General features: G+C 61.6%; 1 protein-coding gene across 1 annotated transcript in view; it reads left to right on the top strand.

Annotated features, from left to right (window-relative positions):
* The window catches only part of MCF2L (MCF.2 cell line derived transforming sequence like), a 148,093-nt gene that overhangs the window by 101,531 nt on the left and 33,459 nt on the right, over positions 1–13,103 (top strand). Inside the window, exons 3-4 of the mRNA XM_062195250.1 lie at positions 4,169–4,283; positions 12,608–12,698. Coding sequence (XP_062051234.1) covers positions 4,169–4,283; positions 12,608–12,698 — 206 coding nt within the window. The remainder of the gene's footprint in view (positions 1–4,168; positions 4,284–12,607; positions 12,699–13,103) is intronic.

Genomic DNA, 13,103 nt, shown 5'->3' with positions numbered 1-13,103 from the left:
CTCTCTGGCTCTACTTCTCTGTAACTCCTCTTTCAAATAAATAAAATAATTCTTTTAAAAAAACAAAAGCTGGTGAGGATGTGGAGAAAGAGGTACCCTGATACACTGCTGGTGGGAATGTAAACTGGCACAATGGTTAGGGAGATCCCTCAGAAAACTGACAATGGGTCTCCCATGTGACCCAGCCATCCCACTCCTGGGAATATACCAAAGGAAATGAAAGCAGCACAGGGAAGTTATCCACACCCCGTGTTTATAGCACAATGGCTACTATACAGAACCAACCTAGATGTCCATCAGCTGATGACTAGATCAAGAGAGTACAGTCTATATACGCTACGGAATATTAGTCAGCCATTAAAAGGATGCCATCCTGACACTCGCTACAGAACGGATCAGCTGGAGATCATTATGCGAACTGAAATAAGTTATGCTGAAATAAGCCAGATCCAGAAAGACAAATACCGTGTTTTCTCTTATTTGTGGTAGTTAATGTATATAGATAAACTGCTATAGTTTTAATAAAAGATTTAGTAGACATGAGTGAAATGGACATCTTTTCATTTGCTTCCTGTTGAACTATGGTCTTTTACTTGTTGAATTCTTTATTTAATGGAGCACTAAGCCCTTGACTGGATGTAAATTAAAAATGTTATCTCAAAATTAAAAAAGAAAGGGGAAGGAGGGAAGTATCATTATATTGTTAGAATTGTATCTGTGAACTACCCTGAATCTATTCTATTTGTATTAATATCCACCGAGAATTGATGAATTGTTTTGTAGTAATTACCATGCGTTTGCTGTGACCCTGAGAATCTAATATTAATAAATCCCCTTAAAATGCACACTGCAGAATAGGATGCCTTCTTGGTCACATCTTTGTAGTGACATGAGGTTTGTAGTCATGTCTTTTTTTTTTTTTTAAGCCAAGCGGTTTTTTTTTTTTTTGTTTGTTTGTTTGTTTGACAGGCAGAGTTAGAGAGAGAGAGAGAGACAGAGAGAAAGGTCTTACTTCCATTGGTTCACCCCCCAAATGGCCACTATGGCTGGCGTGCTACGCCGATCCGAAGCCAGGAGCCGGGAGCTTCCTCCTGGTCTCCCACGCAGGTGCAGGGCCCAAGCACTTGGGCCATTCTCCACTGCCCTCCCGGGCCACAGCAGAGAGCTGGACTGGAAGAGGGGCAACCGGGACAGAACAGGCGCCCTGACTGGGACTAGAACCCTGGGTGCCGGCGCCACAGGCGGAGGATTAGCCTAGTGAGCCGTGGCACCGGCCTGTAGTCATGTCTTATTTAAGGTGTTTCTACCCAGCCGTTAACTCAGGATACAGATGTGAAAAAGCTCAATCACATGTATGTGTTTGTTCTGAAACAAACAGTATGGTTGTTTTCAAAATTCAGTGCTAGATTTTCAGCTGTTGACTACGTTAGCCCAGCTTTGGGCCGGTGCGTTACAAAGGGGGAATCTTGATCTCAGAAGAAAAGGAGCAGCAGGCACATCTGTCCCTTCGCGTGGCCACCACGCGTGCGCTCTGCCCACCTGAGGTTCACTGGGCCCTGACCTTTTTGTCATGACTAACCCGGTCTGCACACAGCTTGTCCGGTGGAAGCCTCAGCCACTCCAGGGCTTGTGCACGCGTGTGTGTGTGCGCGCACACGTGCCGGCGTGCACCTGTGTCACAGTCCGCGCCGGCTGCCATGACAACACACTGCAGACCAAGCTGCTTAAACCTGGATGCGTTTCTCACAGCTCTGGAGGCGGGAGCCTGGATGCGGGCAGCAGCGCGACTGTGGTCCGGTGAGGCTGCCTCTGGTGTGCAGCCCACACCTTCTCATTGTGTCTGTCCCTGGTGGAGAGGACAGAGAGGCCGTGGAGAGCAGACGCTCCCACCACTCCGCCATGAGGGCTGCACCCCCACAGGCCTCACACGGGGGGTTAGGTCTGCAGCCTAGGACTCTGTGAGACCACCGTTCAGGCCCTAGCAACGTGAGCACGCATCTCTGTGTATGTGTGCATATATGCGTATATGGAAATTCATGAAAAAGAAGCACCGTGAAAACTGCATTAAGTTTACCTTTTTGGCACCAACAGAGCCTTCTCTTCTCATTCCATTTTCCCACAACCTTCGTGCAGTCCTCACGTGTGCAGGAATGACAGGGCAGGTCACTCCAGTAAAAGACCCTGCCCGTGGAGGATGGCCCAGGTCCTTGGGCCCTGCACCTGCATGGGAGACTAGGAGGAAGCACCTGGCTCCTGGCTTCGGATCGGCGCAGCGCCGGCCGTAGAGGCCATTTGGGGAGTGAAGGAAGACCTTTCTCTAACTCTGCCTGTCCAAAAAAAAAAAAAAAAAAAGACCCTGCCCAGCGGGCTGCAGCCCAGGAGCCGGAGGCCTGTGTGGGGCCCCAGGGCCTAACTCCGAGCTCGGTGACCGCCACCCGTGGGGCCGGTGCAGCCGTGTGTTGTGTGAGAACAATACAGTTTCTTTCCCAGATGGAATTCTCGGCAGATTCTGCGTGTCTCCCACTGGGCTCAGCTTGGCACCGTTGCTCTCTCAAAACACGGGGTTGGTGTGAGGCTGCCAGAAGTCTCTGGAAGCAAGCGGGCTACTGGCTGCCAGTGAAGCAGGCATCCGGCCAGGTCGCAACCTCGCCTGCCTGGCGGGAGGCCGTGCGGGAGGCCGTGCGGGCGGCCGTGCGGGCCCGCGCAGGGTCAGGTGAGCAGCCCTGCGGGGTCGTCCTCAGAGGCCCGCCCTTTCCTGCTGGCGACGCCTGTGTCGCTGAGGCGCCAGTGCGGGGCTGAGCCTGCGGGGGCTGGGGACCGGGCCGTCGTCCGCGTGATGGCTTCCCCGTTAGCCGGCGCGACCCCGGCCGGGGACCCTGTGCGAGGGCAGCCGGGCCCCGTCAGGGCCGCGCTAGGGGCCGGGGGCTGAGGCGGCGGAGGGCCCTGAGGGGCCGTGCCCTGTCCGACGGCGGGGGGCGAGGGCGCGGGGGGTGGGGGGGGCGTGTCCTGTCCGACGGCGGGGGGCGAGGGCGCGGAGGGGCCGTGCCCTGTCCGACGGCGGGGGGCGAGGGCCCTGAGGGACGTGCCCTGTCCGACGACGGGGGCCGAGGGCGCGGAGGGGCCGTGCCCTGTCCGACGGCGGGGGGCGAGGGCCCTGAGGGACGTGCCCTGTCCGACGACGGGGGCCGAGGGCGCGGAGGGGCCGTGTCCTGTCCGACGGCGGGGGGCGAGGGCCCTGAGGGGCCGTGTCCTGTCCGACGGAGCGGGGCCAGGGCGCGGAGGGGCCGTGCCCTGTCCGAGGGCGCGGGGCGCAGCCAGGGACACGCAGGCCCCCACGTCAGGCCCAAGTCCAGACACACAGTCCCGCAGAGGGGACCAGGCCACCGGGGCGACCCCGGGGCTCCGAGCGAGCATTCGCGGAGGGCGCGAGGCCTGCCAGGAAAGGCCGCGGGGCTTGACGGGAAAGGCCGCGGGGCTTGACGGGAAAAGCCGCGGGGCTTGACGGGAATGGCCGCGGGGCTTGACGGGAAAGGCCGCGGGGCTTGACGGGAATGGCCGCCCTGCCCGCGAGGGGCCTGCGCCCTGCCCCGCGCGTCCAGGACTTGGACAGTCGGGACTGCGCGCACAGCCGGCGCCCCACGCGCGCCCACTCCCGCGGCCCGCCTCCCGCTCCGGCTCCCTCCCTGGCTGCCGGGGCCCTCGCGGCCTGGTGGACGTGGCGAGGTGGCGACGCGGGAAGTGTGGCCGCACCAGGGGGGCGAGGTGTGCCTTCTCTCCGGCGTGGCCGGGGTGGATTGTGTGCAAGGTTGGGAGGGGAGAGGCCCAGTGGCCGCCCGCGGGCCGCAGCGGCCCAGCCGGTTCCGTGTCTTCCTGTTCGCAGGGGGAGCAGAGAACAGAAGGCCGCGCTGTCAGTTGTGTTTGCAGAGTGTGGGCAGCTCTGGAAAGAGACGAGCAGACAGGCTGCCCGCGGGGGTCCGGGGTGGCTTAGCCCTCATCTGGGTTTGCCTCACAGACACGCTGTGCCGCAGACATTTCTGTGGGATCACCGACAGGCGCTCCTGGTTCTGGCGGAAACACCCGGGCCTGCGGAGAGGAGCCGACGTTCTGTGGGGGACGCGCCAGGGAGCCGTGGGGGCCTCGCTGACCGCTGCCTCTGGTCTCTCCGCAGGTGGCCGGGGCCAGGACGGGAGCCCCGTCATCACCTTCCCCGACTACCCGGCCTTCAGCGAGATCCCAGACCAGGAGTTCCAGAATGTCATGACCTATCTCACCGGCATCCCCAGGTACGTGGGGTGCGGCCGCCCAGCGCCCTTGCTTCCCTAGGGAGGTGGACGCCGTGGTGGGTGCCCCAGGGACTTTGAGAGGCAGGCAGCGCCCTGTCGGGTTGATGTCATCGTTGGGTTTCCCAGGGACTGTGGGACAGGGTTGATGGCATTGTCGAGTTTCCCAGTGACGTGGGTCGGAGTCGGGCCTTGTCTCCTAAGGGAATTGTGGCCCTGAGGGACTCCGGAGCCTGCCTGAAATCCAAGCCGCGTCGCAGTCCTGTTTTTCCAGGCTGCTCTCTGCCTTGGGGCCCCTCATCCCGCGGTCAGGTCCGCGTGAGCCCGGGCAGCCGTCTCTCTCCTTCCTGCGTGTCACCAGCCTCCTGACTGCTCCGGACGCAGCACCCCACATGGGACGGGGGACCTTTCTCATGACAAAGGTGGAAGCCATGTGCAGAGGGGCTGCTGGGGAGTCTGGTCTGTTCAGGGAGCCCATCTCTCTTGCCTGTCCGTGGTGTGGTTGCGTCCTGCGGGTGAGGCCCCTGCCTGCCCTTCCCGGGAGACAGCTGACCCCGGGGTTCGTCACTGGGAGTCTGGCTAAGCCAGTGTTCCGCGGGCCTGTTTCCCAATCAGGAAGGCAACGAAGCTGCTTTGTGGCTGCTAGGCACCCTGGGCTGTGAGCAGAGGTGGCCAGGGCTCAGCATGATTGTCATCCGCCTACTCTTCCAAGCAAATGTTGACACAGTTGGCCTCCCACACCAAAAGTGGCCGCTGCTGCTCCTCCGGGAACAGTGAGCCATGCATGGGTAAAGACGGGAGTGTCCTTCAGCACACACGATGTGTGGAGACAGGAGTGCCCTTCCACATACAGCGTATATGAAGATAGGAGTGTATGTGTGTGTGTGTGCGCGCATGTGTCGGGTGGAGGTATGTGCATGTGTGTATATTGTGTCTTGTGTTGGGTGGATGAGTACGGGTTTGTATGTGTTGGATGTAAGTGTATATATGTGTGGGGTATATGAATGTGTGTGTATGCATGTTGGGTGTGTTGTGTGTATGGATGGATGTTGGGTTGTGTGTGTTGGGTATATGTTTAGGTGTCTATGTTGGATGTCAGTATGTGCGTGTCTTGTATGTTGGGGGTGGGTTGCTAGGTATATGTGTGCATGTTGGGTATGTGTTGGGTGTGTGTTGGGGTATATGCATGTGTACATCTTGTGTACCTGTATGTGTGTTGTGTTTGGGGTGTATGAAAGGGTGTACATGTGTGTGTTGGGTGTATGTGTATGTGTGCATGTTGGTTTGTGTATATATATGTATTGTGTGTTATGCGCATGTTGAGTTGTTGGGTGGAGCTGTGCATGTCGGGCGAGTGTGGTATGTTGAGTGTTACATGTATGTGTATGTGTTGGGTGTATGCATGTCGGTGTGCATGTATGTTCTATGCATGTGTGTGTGTGGGGTCACGGGCATCGTTGTGAGAGTGGAGCATGCTTGTTGAAGTTCTGAAGAAAATGGAAGTGCAGTTCTCCTGTCTGCACGGCAGCTGCATTTCTGGAGACTTCGGCAAGCATTTAAGTGTGGGGGAGAAACGGCGAGGCCAAGCGGAGTCCCCGTGAGTGGGCCAGGAGCTGCTCAGGGCAACGGACAGGACAGTGACAACCAAACACAGGCCCAGAAGCGCCTGCTGTCTACTGGGGTGAACCAACCCCAGCTGTGTGTTGGGGCTGGGGAGAAGTGGCCGGAAGCCACAGTTAGGGGAGTGCTCCCTCTGGTGGAGACACTGAGCACTGCACTGGTCCCTGGATTGCCTCTGCAGGAAGTTCTTGGGGGAAGGGGCGTTCCTAGGCCCGGTGCTCCCTCCATCTTCGCTCTTCTTGGGGGAAGGGGCGTTCCTAGGCCTGGTGCTCCCTCACCCATCTTCAAGTAGGAAGAGGAAGGCATCAGTGCAATGGTGGAGAAGCCTCTCACTGAGATTGTCTTTTTTTTTTTTTTTTTTTTGACAGGCAGAGTTAGACAGTGAGAGAGAGAGACAGAGAGAAAGGTTTTCCTTCCATTGGTTCACCCCCCAAATGACCGCTACGGCCAGCGCTGTGCTGATCCGAAGCCAGGAGCCAGGTGCTTCTCCTGGTCTCCCATGGGGTGCAGGGCCCAAGCACTTGGGCCATCCTCCACTGCACTCCCGGGCCACAGCAGAGAGCTGGACTGGAAGAGGAGCAACCGGGACAGAATCCAGTGCCCCAACTGGGACTAGAATCTGGGGTGCCGGCGCCGCAGGCGGAGGATTAGCCTAGTGAGCCGTGGTGCGCGCGGGCCCGAGAATGTTTCTAAGGGATAGTAGTTTTCTTTGGCAGCCAAGCATAGATTGTATCATGTTTTAAAAAATGAATGTTTAAAAACAGAGCTCTGATTTCAGCGCTGTGTATTCCACGCGAAAGGCAGGAACCCGTGTGAGCCCATCTTAGGCAGAAGTGCACAGGTGGCTCCAAACGCTCGGGCTGAGGGCTGCCCGTGAGGTGCACATGGACCTGTGCCACTCATCAGCCCAGGGTGGCAGGGACCCAGGGCTCAGAGCACCTGTAAGATTCCTCACTGCTAGGAGCCAACCTGCGGAGAAGCCCCGGGGCCAGTGTCGCCCTGCCCGCAGGAGGGGGCTCTGTGGCCCTCCCAGCCTCGTGAGCTGTAGGGCAATGGCAAGCAGATGCTGAGTCCCCTCGTCGGCAAGGGGTTGAGGAGGAGCTCCTTGCTCTGGGCACACTTGGGGCCCAACAGCGAGCGCACTCACAAAATCTCACAGTGCTGCCATTCTGTGGAGGTGACGTGGGCCACACGTGGCCATGGGATTACAGGAAAAGGACGCTTGAGAGAGAACGCAGGATGAGGTGCAAGGGAGGGGTGGGAGGGAGAGCAGCCCCTGCAGATGGGACTCGGAGCGAGGAGTGCGCGAGCCGGCCTGGGTCATGGGGGGGGGGGAACAGTCGCCACAGGGACCCTGGGCAGGAGCAGCCACTGTGCAGCAGGGTTAAGGGGCAAGACAGAGAGGCCCCCATCACAGCTGGAGTGAGATGACAGAGGCCCCCATCACAGCTGGGGTGAGACAGACGGGGTCCCCCATCACACCTGGAGTGAGACGGGGGTCCCCCATCACACCTCGGGTGAGACAGACGGGGTTTCCCCCATCACACCTGGAGTGGGACAGATGGGGTCACACCTCGGGTGAGACAGGCAGGGTTCCCCATCACAGCTGGAGTGAGACAGATGGGGTCCCCCATCACAGCTGGAGTGAGACAGACTTGGGTCCCCCATCACAGCTGGGGTGAGACAGATCGGGGTCCCCACCATCACACCTGGGGTGAGACAGACGGGGGTCACACCTAGAGTGAGACAAACAGGGGTTCCCCATCACACCTGGGGTGAGACAGATGAGGTCCCCCAGTCAAACCTAGGGTGAGACAGACAGGGGTCCCCCATCACAGCTGAGTGAAAGAGACAGGAGTCCCCCCATCACAGCTGGAATGAGACAGACGGGGTCCCCCATCACACCTGGAGTGGGACAGATGGGGTCACACCTTGGGTGAGATAGGCGGGGTACCCCATCACACCTGGGGTGAGATAGACGGGGGTTCCCCATCACACCTGGAGTGAGACAGGGGTACCCCATCACACCTGGGGTGAGATAGACGGGGGTTCCCCATCACACCTGGAGTGAGACAGATGGGGGTTCCCCATCACACCTTGGGTGAGACAGACGGGGGTCCCCCATCACAGCTGGAGTGAGGCAGACGGGGGTCCCCCATCACAGCTGGAGTGAGGTAGACGGGGGTCCCCATCACACCCGGGGTGAGACAGACGGGGGTCCCCCATCACACCCGGGGTGAGACAGACAGGGGGGTCCCCCATCACACCTGGAGTGAGGCAGACAGGGGTCCCCCATCACAGCTGGATTGAGGCAGACGGGGGGCCCCCTCACACCTGGGGTGAGACAGACAGGGGTCCCCCATCACAGCTGGAGTGAGGCAGATGGGGCCCCCATCACACCTGGGGTGAGACAGACAGGGGGGTCCCCCATCACAGCTGGCGTGAGACAGATGGGGGTCCCCCGCAGTCATTCCTGAGAATGAGATGGACAGATGAGATGCCCAGTCAGCTGGAGTGAGACAGATGGGGGGTCCTCCAATCATAAGTGGAGTGAGACAGAGCTGGTGCCTCAGAGTCATAGCAGGAGTGAGATGGACAGAGGATTCCCCCAGACTCTCAGCTGGGAGTGAGATGGGGGGCTCCCCAGGGTCATGGCCGGGAGAGACCGGGCAGTGGGGCCCCTTAGCAGGCTCCTCTCTGAAGTGGGACCTCTGACCCCAGCCCTCCCCTCATTTTAAGTGGCAGAGCTGGGCCCGTGCTCTGTGACCTGCTCCCCCTCTCCTTGCCCGCATTGCACGCACGCTACGGCCTGCTGCGCCCCCAGTGACCCTGCTCTCCACCTGGCCCCTGGGCTGGGAGGCCTTGGGGAGCCTGACCTGGGGACCTAAAGGGGACACTGAGGCTGGGGCGCCTGGGAGTGCCCACCGTGAGAAGTGACCAGTGGTGGCTTGGCTCCCTGACCTTCCCTGTGCCCCCGGCCCTGTCCACCCCTCCCACCGGGGGCACTGGGAAAGTGGCTGCCTGGGACCCTGGGACCCTGGTGAGCCTCATGCAGGGCCTCAGCCTGCTGACCTGGGCCCCTGTGCACTAAGCAGCCGGCCAGACACAGCTGGGACATGAAGCCCCCGGGACCCCTGCGCCCTGCTGGTCGTTAAAGGCCAAGGCCGCTCACCTGACCTGTTGAGTCTGGTCAGCACCCGGCCTCAGTGCCGCAGCTCTGCACGCTGCAGGACTCCCCAGAGGACGCCCTGTGCCAGTGGGCAGCTCGTCAGTGATGACGGGGAGGGGTGGGCTTGGCGAGACCCACCTCTCTCTCTCCCAGCTGCAGCCATGAGGGAGGTACACTCCCCCCTGCCCCCATCCACACCCCGGGCCTCCAGAGCCATGTCTGGAGGTGCAGTTTCGTATCTGACCACAGAGGGCACCGTGGATAGAAACAGCCCCCGAGGTGTGGCCGGGTGTCCCCAGCAGGCGGCAGGTCTCTGAGTCGCCCAGGTCTTAGTCTGAAGTGCCCAGGCATCTTAGACTCTGGTGGCTGCAACGTGTAAGAGATGAACCTACTCACAGCGATGAGGGTTTCTGTTTTGTTTGTTTGTTTACAATTTATTTATTTGAAAGGCACGAGAGTTGGGGGAAAGAGGAGAGACAGAGAGAGAGGTCTTCCATCCGCTGGTTCACTGCCCAAATGGCTGCAGGGGCTGGAGCTGGGCCGATCCAAAGCCAGGAGCCAGGAGCTTCTTCCGGGTCTCCCACGTAGGTGCAGGTGCCCAAGGACTTGGGCCATCTTCTACTGCTTTCCCAGACACATTAGCAGGGAGCTGGATTGGAAGTGGAGCAGCCGGGACTCAAGCCGGTGCCCATATGGGATGCCAGTGCTGCAGGCGGTGGCTGTATCCGCTACACCACAGCGCTGGCTGGTTCCTGTTTTACGAGGACTTTTAAAAACCACAGAAATGCTTCCCGCCGGCCACAGATGTTTCCTCCCATGGCACACGAGGTCCTGGCCCCTCACCCACCTCTGTCCCCATGTCTGCCCCAGAGCAGCCTCCCATGTGTCTGGTCAGACAGGGCTGCCTTGTCCCCCCGCTCTGGAGTGCACAGCCCCACCCCTCGCCAGGGCCCCCAGCTCCTCCAGAGACAGCTCAGGGCTTCCCTGACCCCACCCCCGTCTGCCTGGCCTGCACCCAGGCTCCACGCTCGCTTCTGGGCGGGGATGTGTTCACGCTTCTGCCTCAGAGACAGCTTAGCGGAGCCGTGCGACAGGACGGCCCTGGGATGAAGCGGGGTCCCCTGCTCCCCCAGCTGAGTCCTGGACGAGACTGCATCTCGCTGTAGGGAGGGGGAGGGGCCCCGCCCCAGGTCCCTGCTGGGTGGCCCCTGCCCCGGCCAGCGACACGGCGGTCAGCCCTCCAGCCGGCGCCCCGGCTGCCCGCCCAGGAGGAGCCCCGACTCACAGTGGGCCCCGGGCACTGAGGACCTGTGCTGGAAGCCTGCGTGGTGAGTCTAGACGCAGAGTTTATGAGGCCCCCGTGCACTGTTCACTCACTTGGCCCAAGGTGAGATCCTCAGCCTCCCACAGAGCTGCTGCCGGCCAGGCGGCGCCTCCTCACCCAGCTGTTGGGGAGCCGGGGAGGGGCCTCTGCAGGGCACAGGGGCCAATCCTGAGTCCTCTGCGGTGCTGTCACAGCCCAGGGCGCCGCAGGAGCGTGCCTCCCACGGGGTGCGGTCTCCGCAAGCGGGGGTCAGCTCAGGCGCCAGCTCTGGGTCCTCCCTGGTGTGCAAGACTCCCAGGAACAAGTGGATCCACACCGGGGCTCATGGCAGCCCCAGGCACATGCGAGATTTTCCCAGAGAAGGAAGTGGAGGCGGCTGGCGACTGAGTCGGCTGTGGGGGCGACGCCTTCGCCACCAGATTCGCTGCCGTGAGAGGCGGGCCCCTCCCTCTCCGTGTGCGTGCCCAGGCAGGGGCTCGTTCAGCGACGCCGGCAGACGGGCGTCTGGGGGACACTGTCAGGCCCAGCTCTGCAGGTGATGGTGCTGTACTGGCTGTGTGCTCTGGCTGGAAACCCACATTCCTGGGCCCTGTTTCCATCACTCGGGGAGGAGTTGGACCCTCAGTGATCGGGGCTCGGCTCAGGGAGGGGCTCCCCGGCCCAGAGTTGCAGGGAGTGGGGGCGGGGTCCTGTGAGTCAGCTCTGGTTGCCAGGGCAGCAGACGGATGCCGGGTGCCGTAGTCGGCCTCCTTGGGGAGTAACCTGTACCCCTTGGATCCGCACCGGGCCAGCAGCCCCACCTCAGTGGAGCACCTGCTGGCGGCAGCCCTGGGTCACACGGCCTGAGCTGGGACAGCAAGATCAGCAGCAGCTTCGGCAGAACCTCCTGCACCATGTAGAAGCGGACAGGGCACCGGCAGTGCCCAGAGCGGGTGGCCGAGCACGCACACGGCAGCGCGGTGAGGCCCTAAGTGCTCATGATGGCGAAAGACGGGGCCTGCAGGTCACTGGGTTGGGCACCGAGACCGGAGCCGGCATCAGCCAGGGTGTTCGGCAGATTCCCTGTGCCTGCTGTCTGCTCCCAGCTTAGACTGCTGCAGGGCCCAAACGGAAGGAGTAGGTGGGGAAAATGGGGAAACGCGACCCAGCATTCCACTGCAGGGGAACCTGTGCGGAGGCTCTGTGCGCCTGTGCTCTGGCGCCGGTGCTGGCCTGGGCCTTTGCCAGGAGGCGTTTGCTGCTATTGGACCAAGTCGCTGCCATGTGTGGCCTCCTTCAGTGTCCACGGTGATGCTGGTGGACACTGGGTGCACGGCTCGCCCCACATGGACGTGCGCGCCGGGCCTCGCTGTCGCCTCCTGGTTCTGGGAGTTGCGGTGTTTGGGGGATGCCTGCGGCAGCCAAGGCGCCCTCCCTGGCTGCTGGGTTCAGTGTCTGACTCAGTGCCGCTCTCCGTGGGAGCCCAGAAACGCCCCCTGGACGTGTGCAGAGAAGTGGAAGTGATCGGATTGGCTGGCGGCGGCCGGTGCTGGCAGCGCCCACGGCTGGGCCATGGGGTCCCCAGCGGAGGGAGGCAGAGCGCTCACTGCTCTGCTGACTCGGCCTCCTGCAGCCAGGCCGCCGGGCCCTGGCGGAGGGTGTCCTCACACAGCAGCCCAGCATGGCCGTCGTCCCCAGTGTGGCCGCTGCACAGACGCAGGTTCCTCCTCCGTCTCCAGTGGACGCTCGCGGTGGGGGTGGGGTCCTCCCAAGTCGTGGAGAGCGGTTTTCTGATGTGGCCGAGTGCAGGGACCTCAGGCACCAGGACCGCTGAGAAGCAGGGGTCCAGGGCCGGGCTGGGAGGGTGTGGCCAGGGAGGGGCACTCAGCGGCAGGAAGTTCGGGTTCCACTTGGATCTGTGCCCAAGTGGCCAGTGTGAGGCTACGGGGACATCGGGTACGAAACACGCATGCCTCCAAGGATGAGATCGGGTCCTGGAGCTCCTGGGAGGGGCTGAGCAGGCACACAAAGGCACACGCATGTACACACACGTGTGCACACATCCCCAGAGTGCTGCCATGCGCCGAGCCCGAGGCCCCCCCGCACTCCCGCACACATTCTGCCTCACAGCACAGAAATGGCAGAAGGACGACGGGAGGGCGGCTGCGTGTGAGGCTGCCGTGGGGGCTGCGTGGGCCCCTGCCTGCACCGCTCACCAGTCTCTCCTGCTTCCAGCTTGCAGGATGCTGGCATCGGGTTCATCCTGGTCATAGACCGCAGACAGGACAAATGGAGCTCGGTGAAGGCGTCAGTCCTGCGCATCGCGGTAAGTGCCGCGCCGAATCGCAGGGGGCTGTTGCCGTTCCAAAGCTGCCCGCCAAGGCCAGGGTCTGGCTGCTGCCGGCTGTCATACGTGTGAGATGCGGTCTCCGTCACATGGCACGGGTGGGCCTTGCGTGTTGGGGCCATCGGGCTGGGACTTGGCCTGGCCCTGGGGAGCTTCCTCCAAGCCACTCTCCCCTCCCTGGGAGGTCCAGTCAGACACCGCCGCACCCCTCCCTGCCCTCACCCCTCACCCCAAGGACTTGTGTGCGAGAGCGTGGGCTGCAGCGGCCTCTTGGCCTGCAGGAGCCTGAGGGGAGAGGTGGAGGCGGCAGAAGGCCCCCCGAGTCTTCAGTCACCCCCACGTCTGCCGGGACCTCACTGTGAGCTCCCCCTGCCCCAGCTGGGC

Source organism: Lepus europaeus, chromosome 6 (assembly GCF_033115175.1).
Source record: "Lepus europaeus isolate LE1 chromosome 6, mLepTim1.pri, whole genome shotgun sequence".
In the NCBI taxonomy this organism is placed as follows: domain Eukaryota; kingdom Metazoa; phylum Chordata; class Mammalia; order Lagomorpha; family Leporidae; genus Lepus; species Lepus europaeus.
Note: the sequence above shows the minus strand (reverse complement) of the source record. Positions and strands in the feature narration are given on the sequence as shown.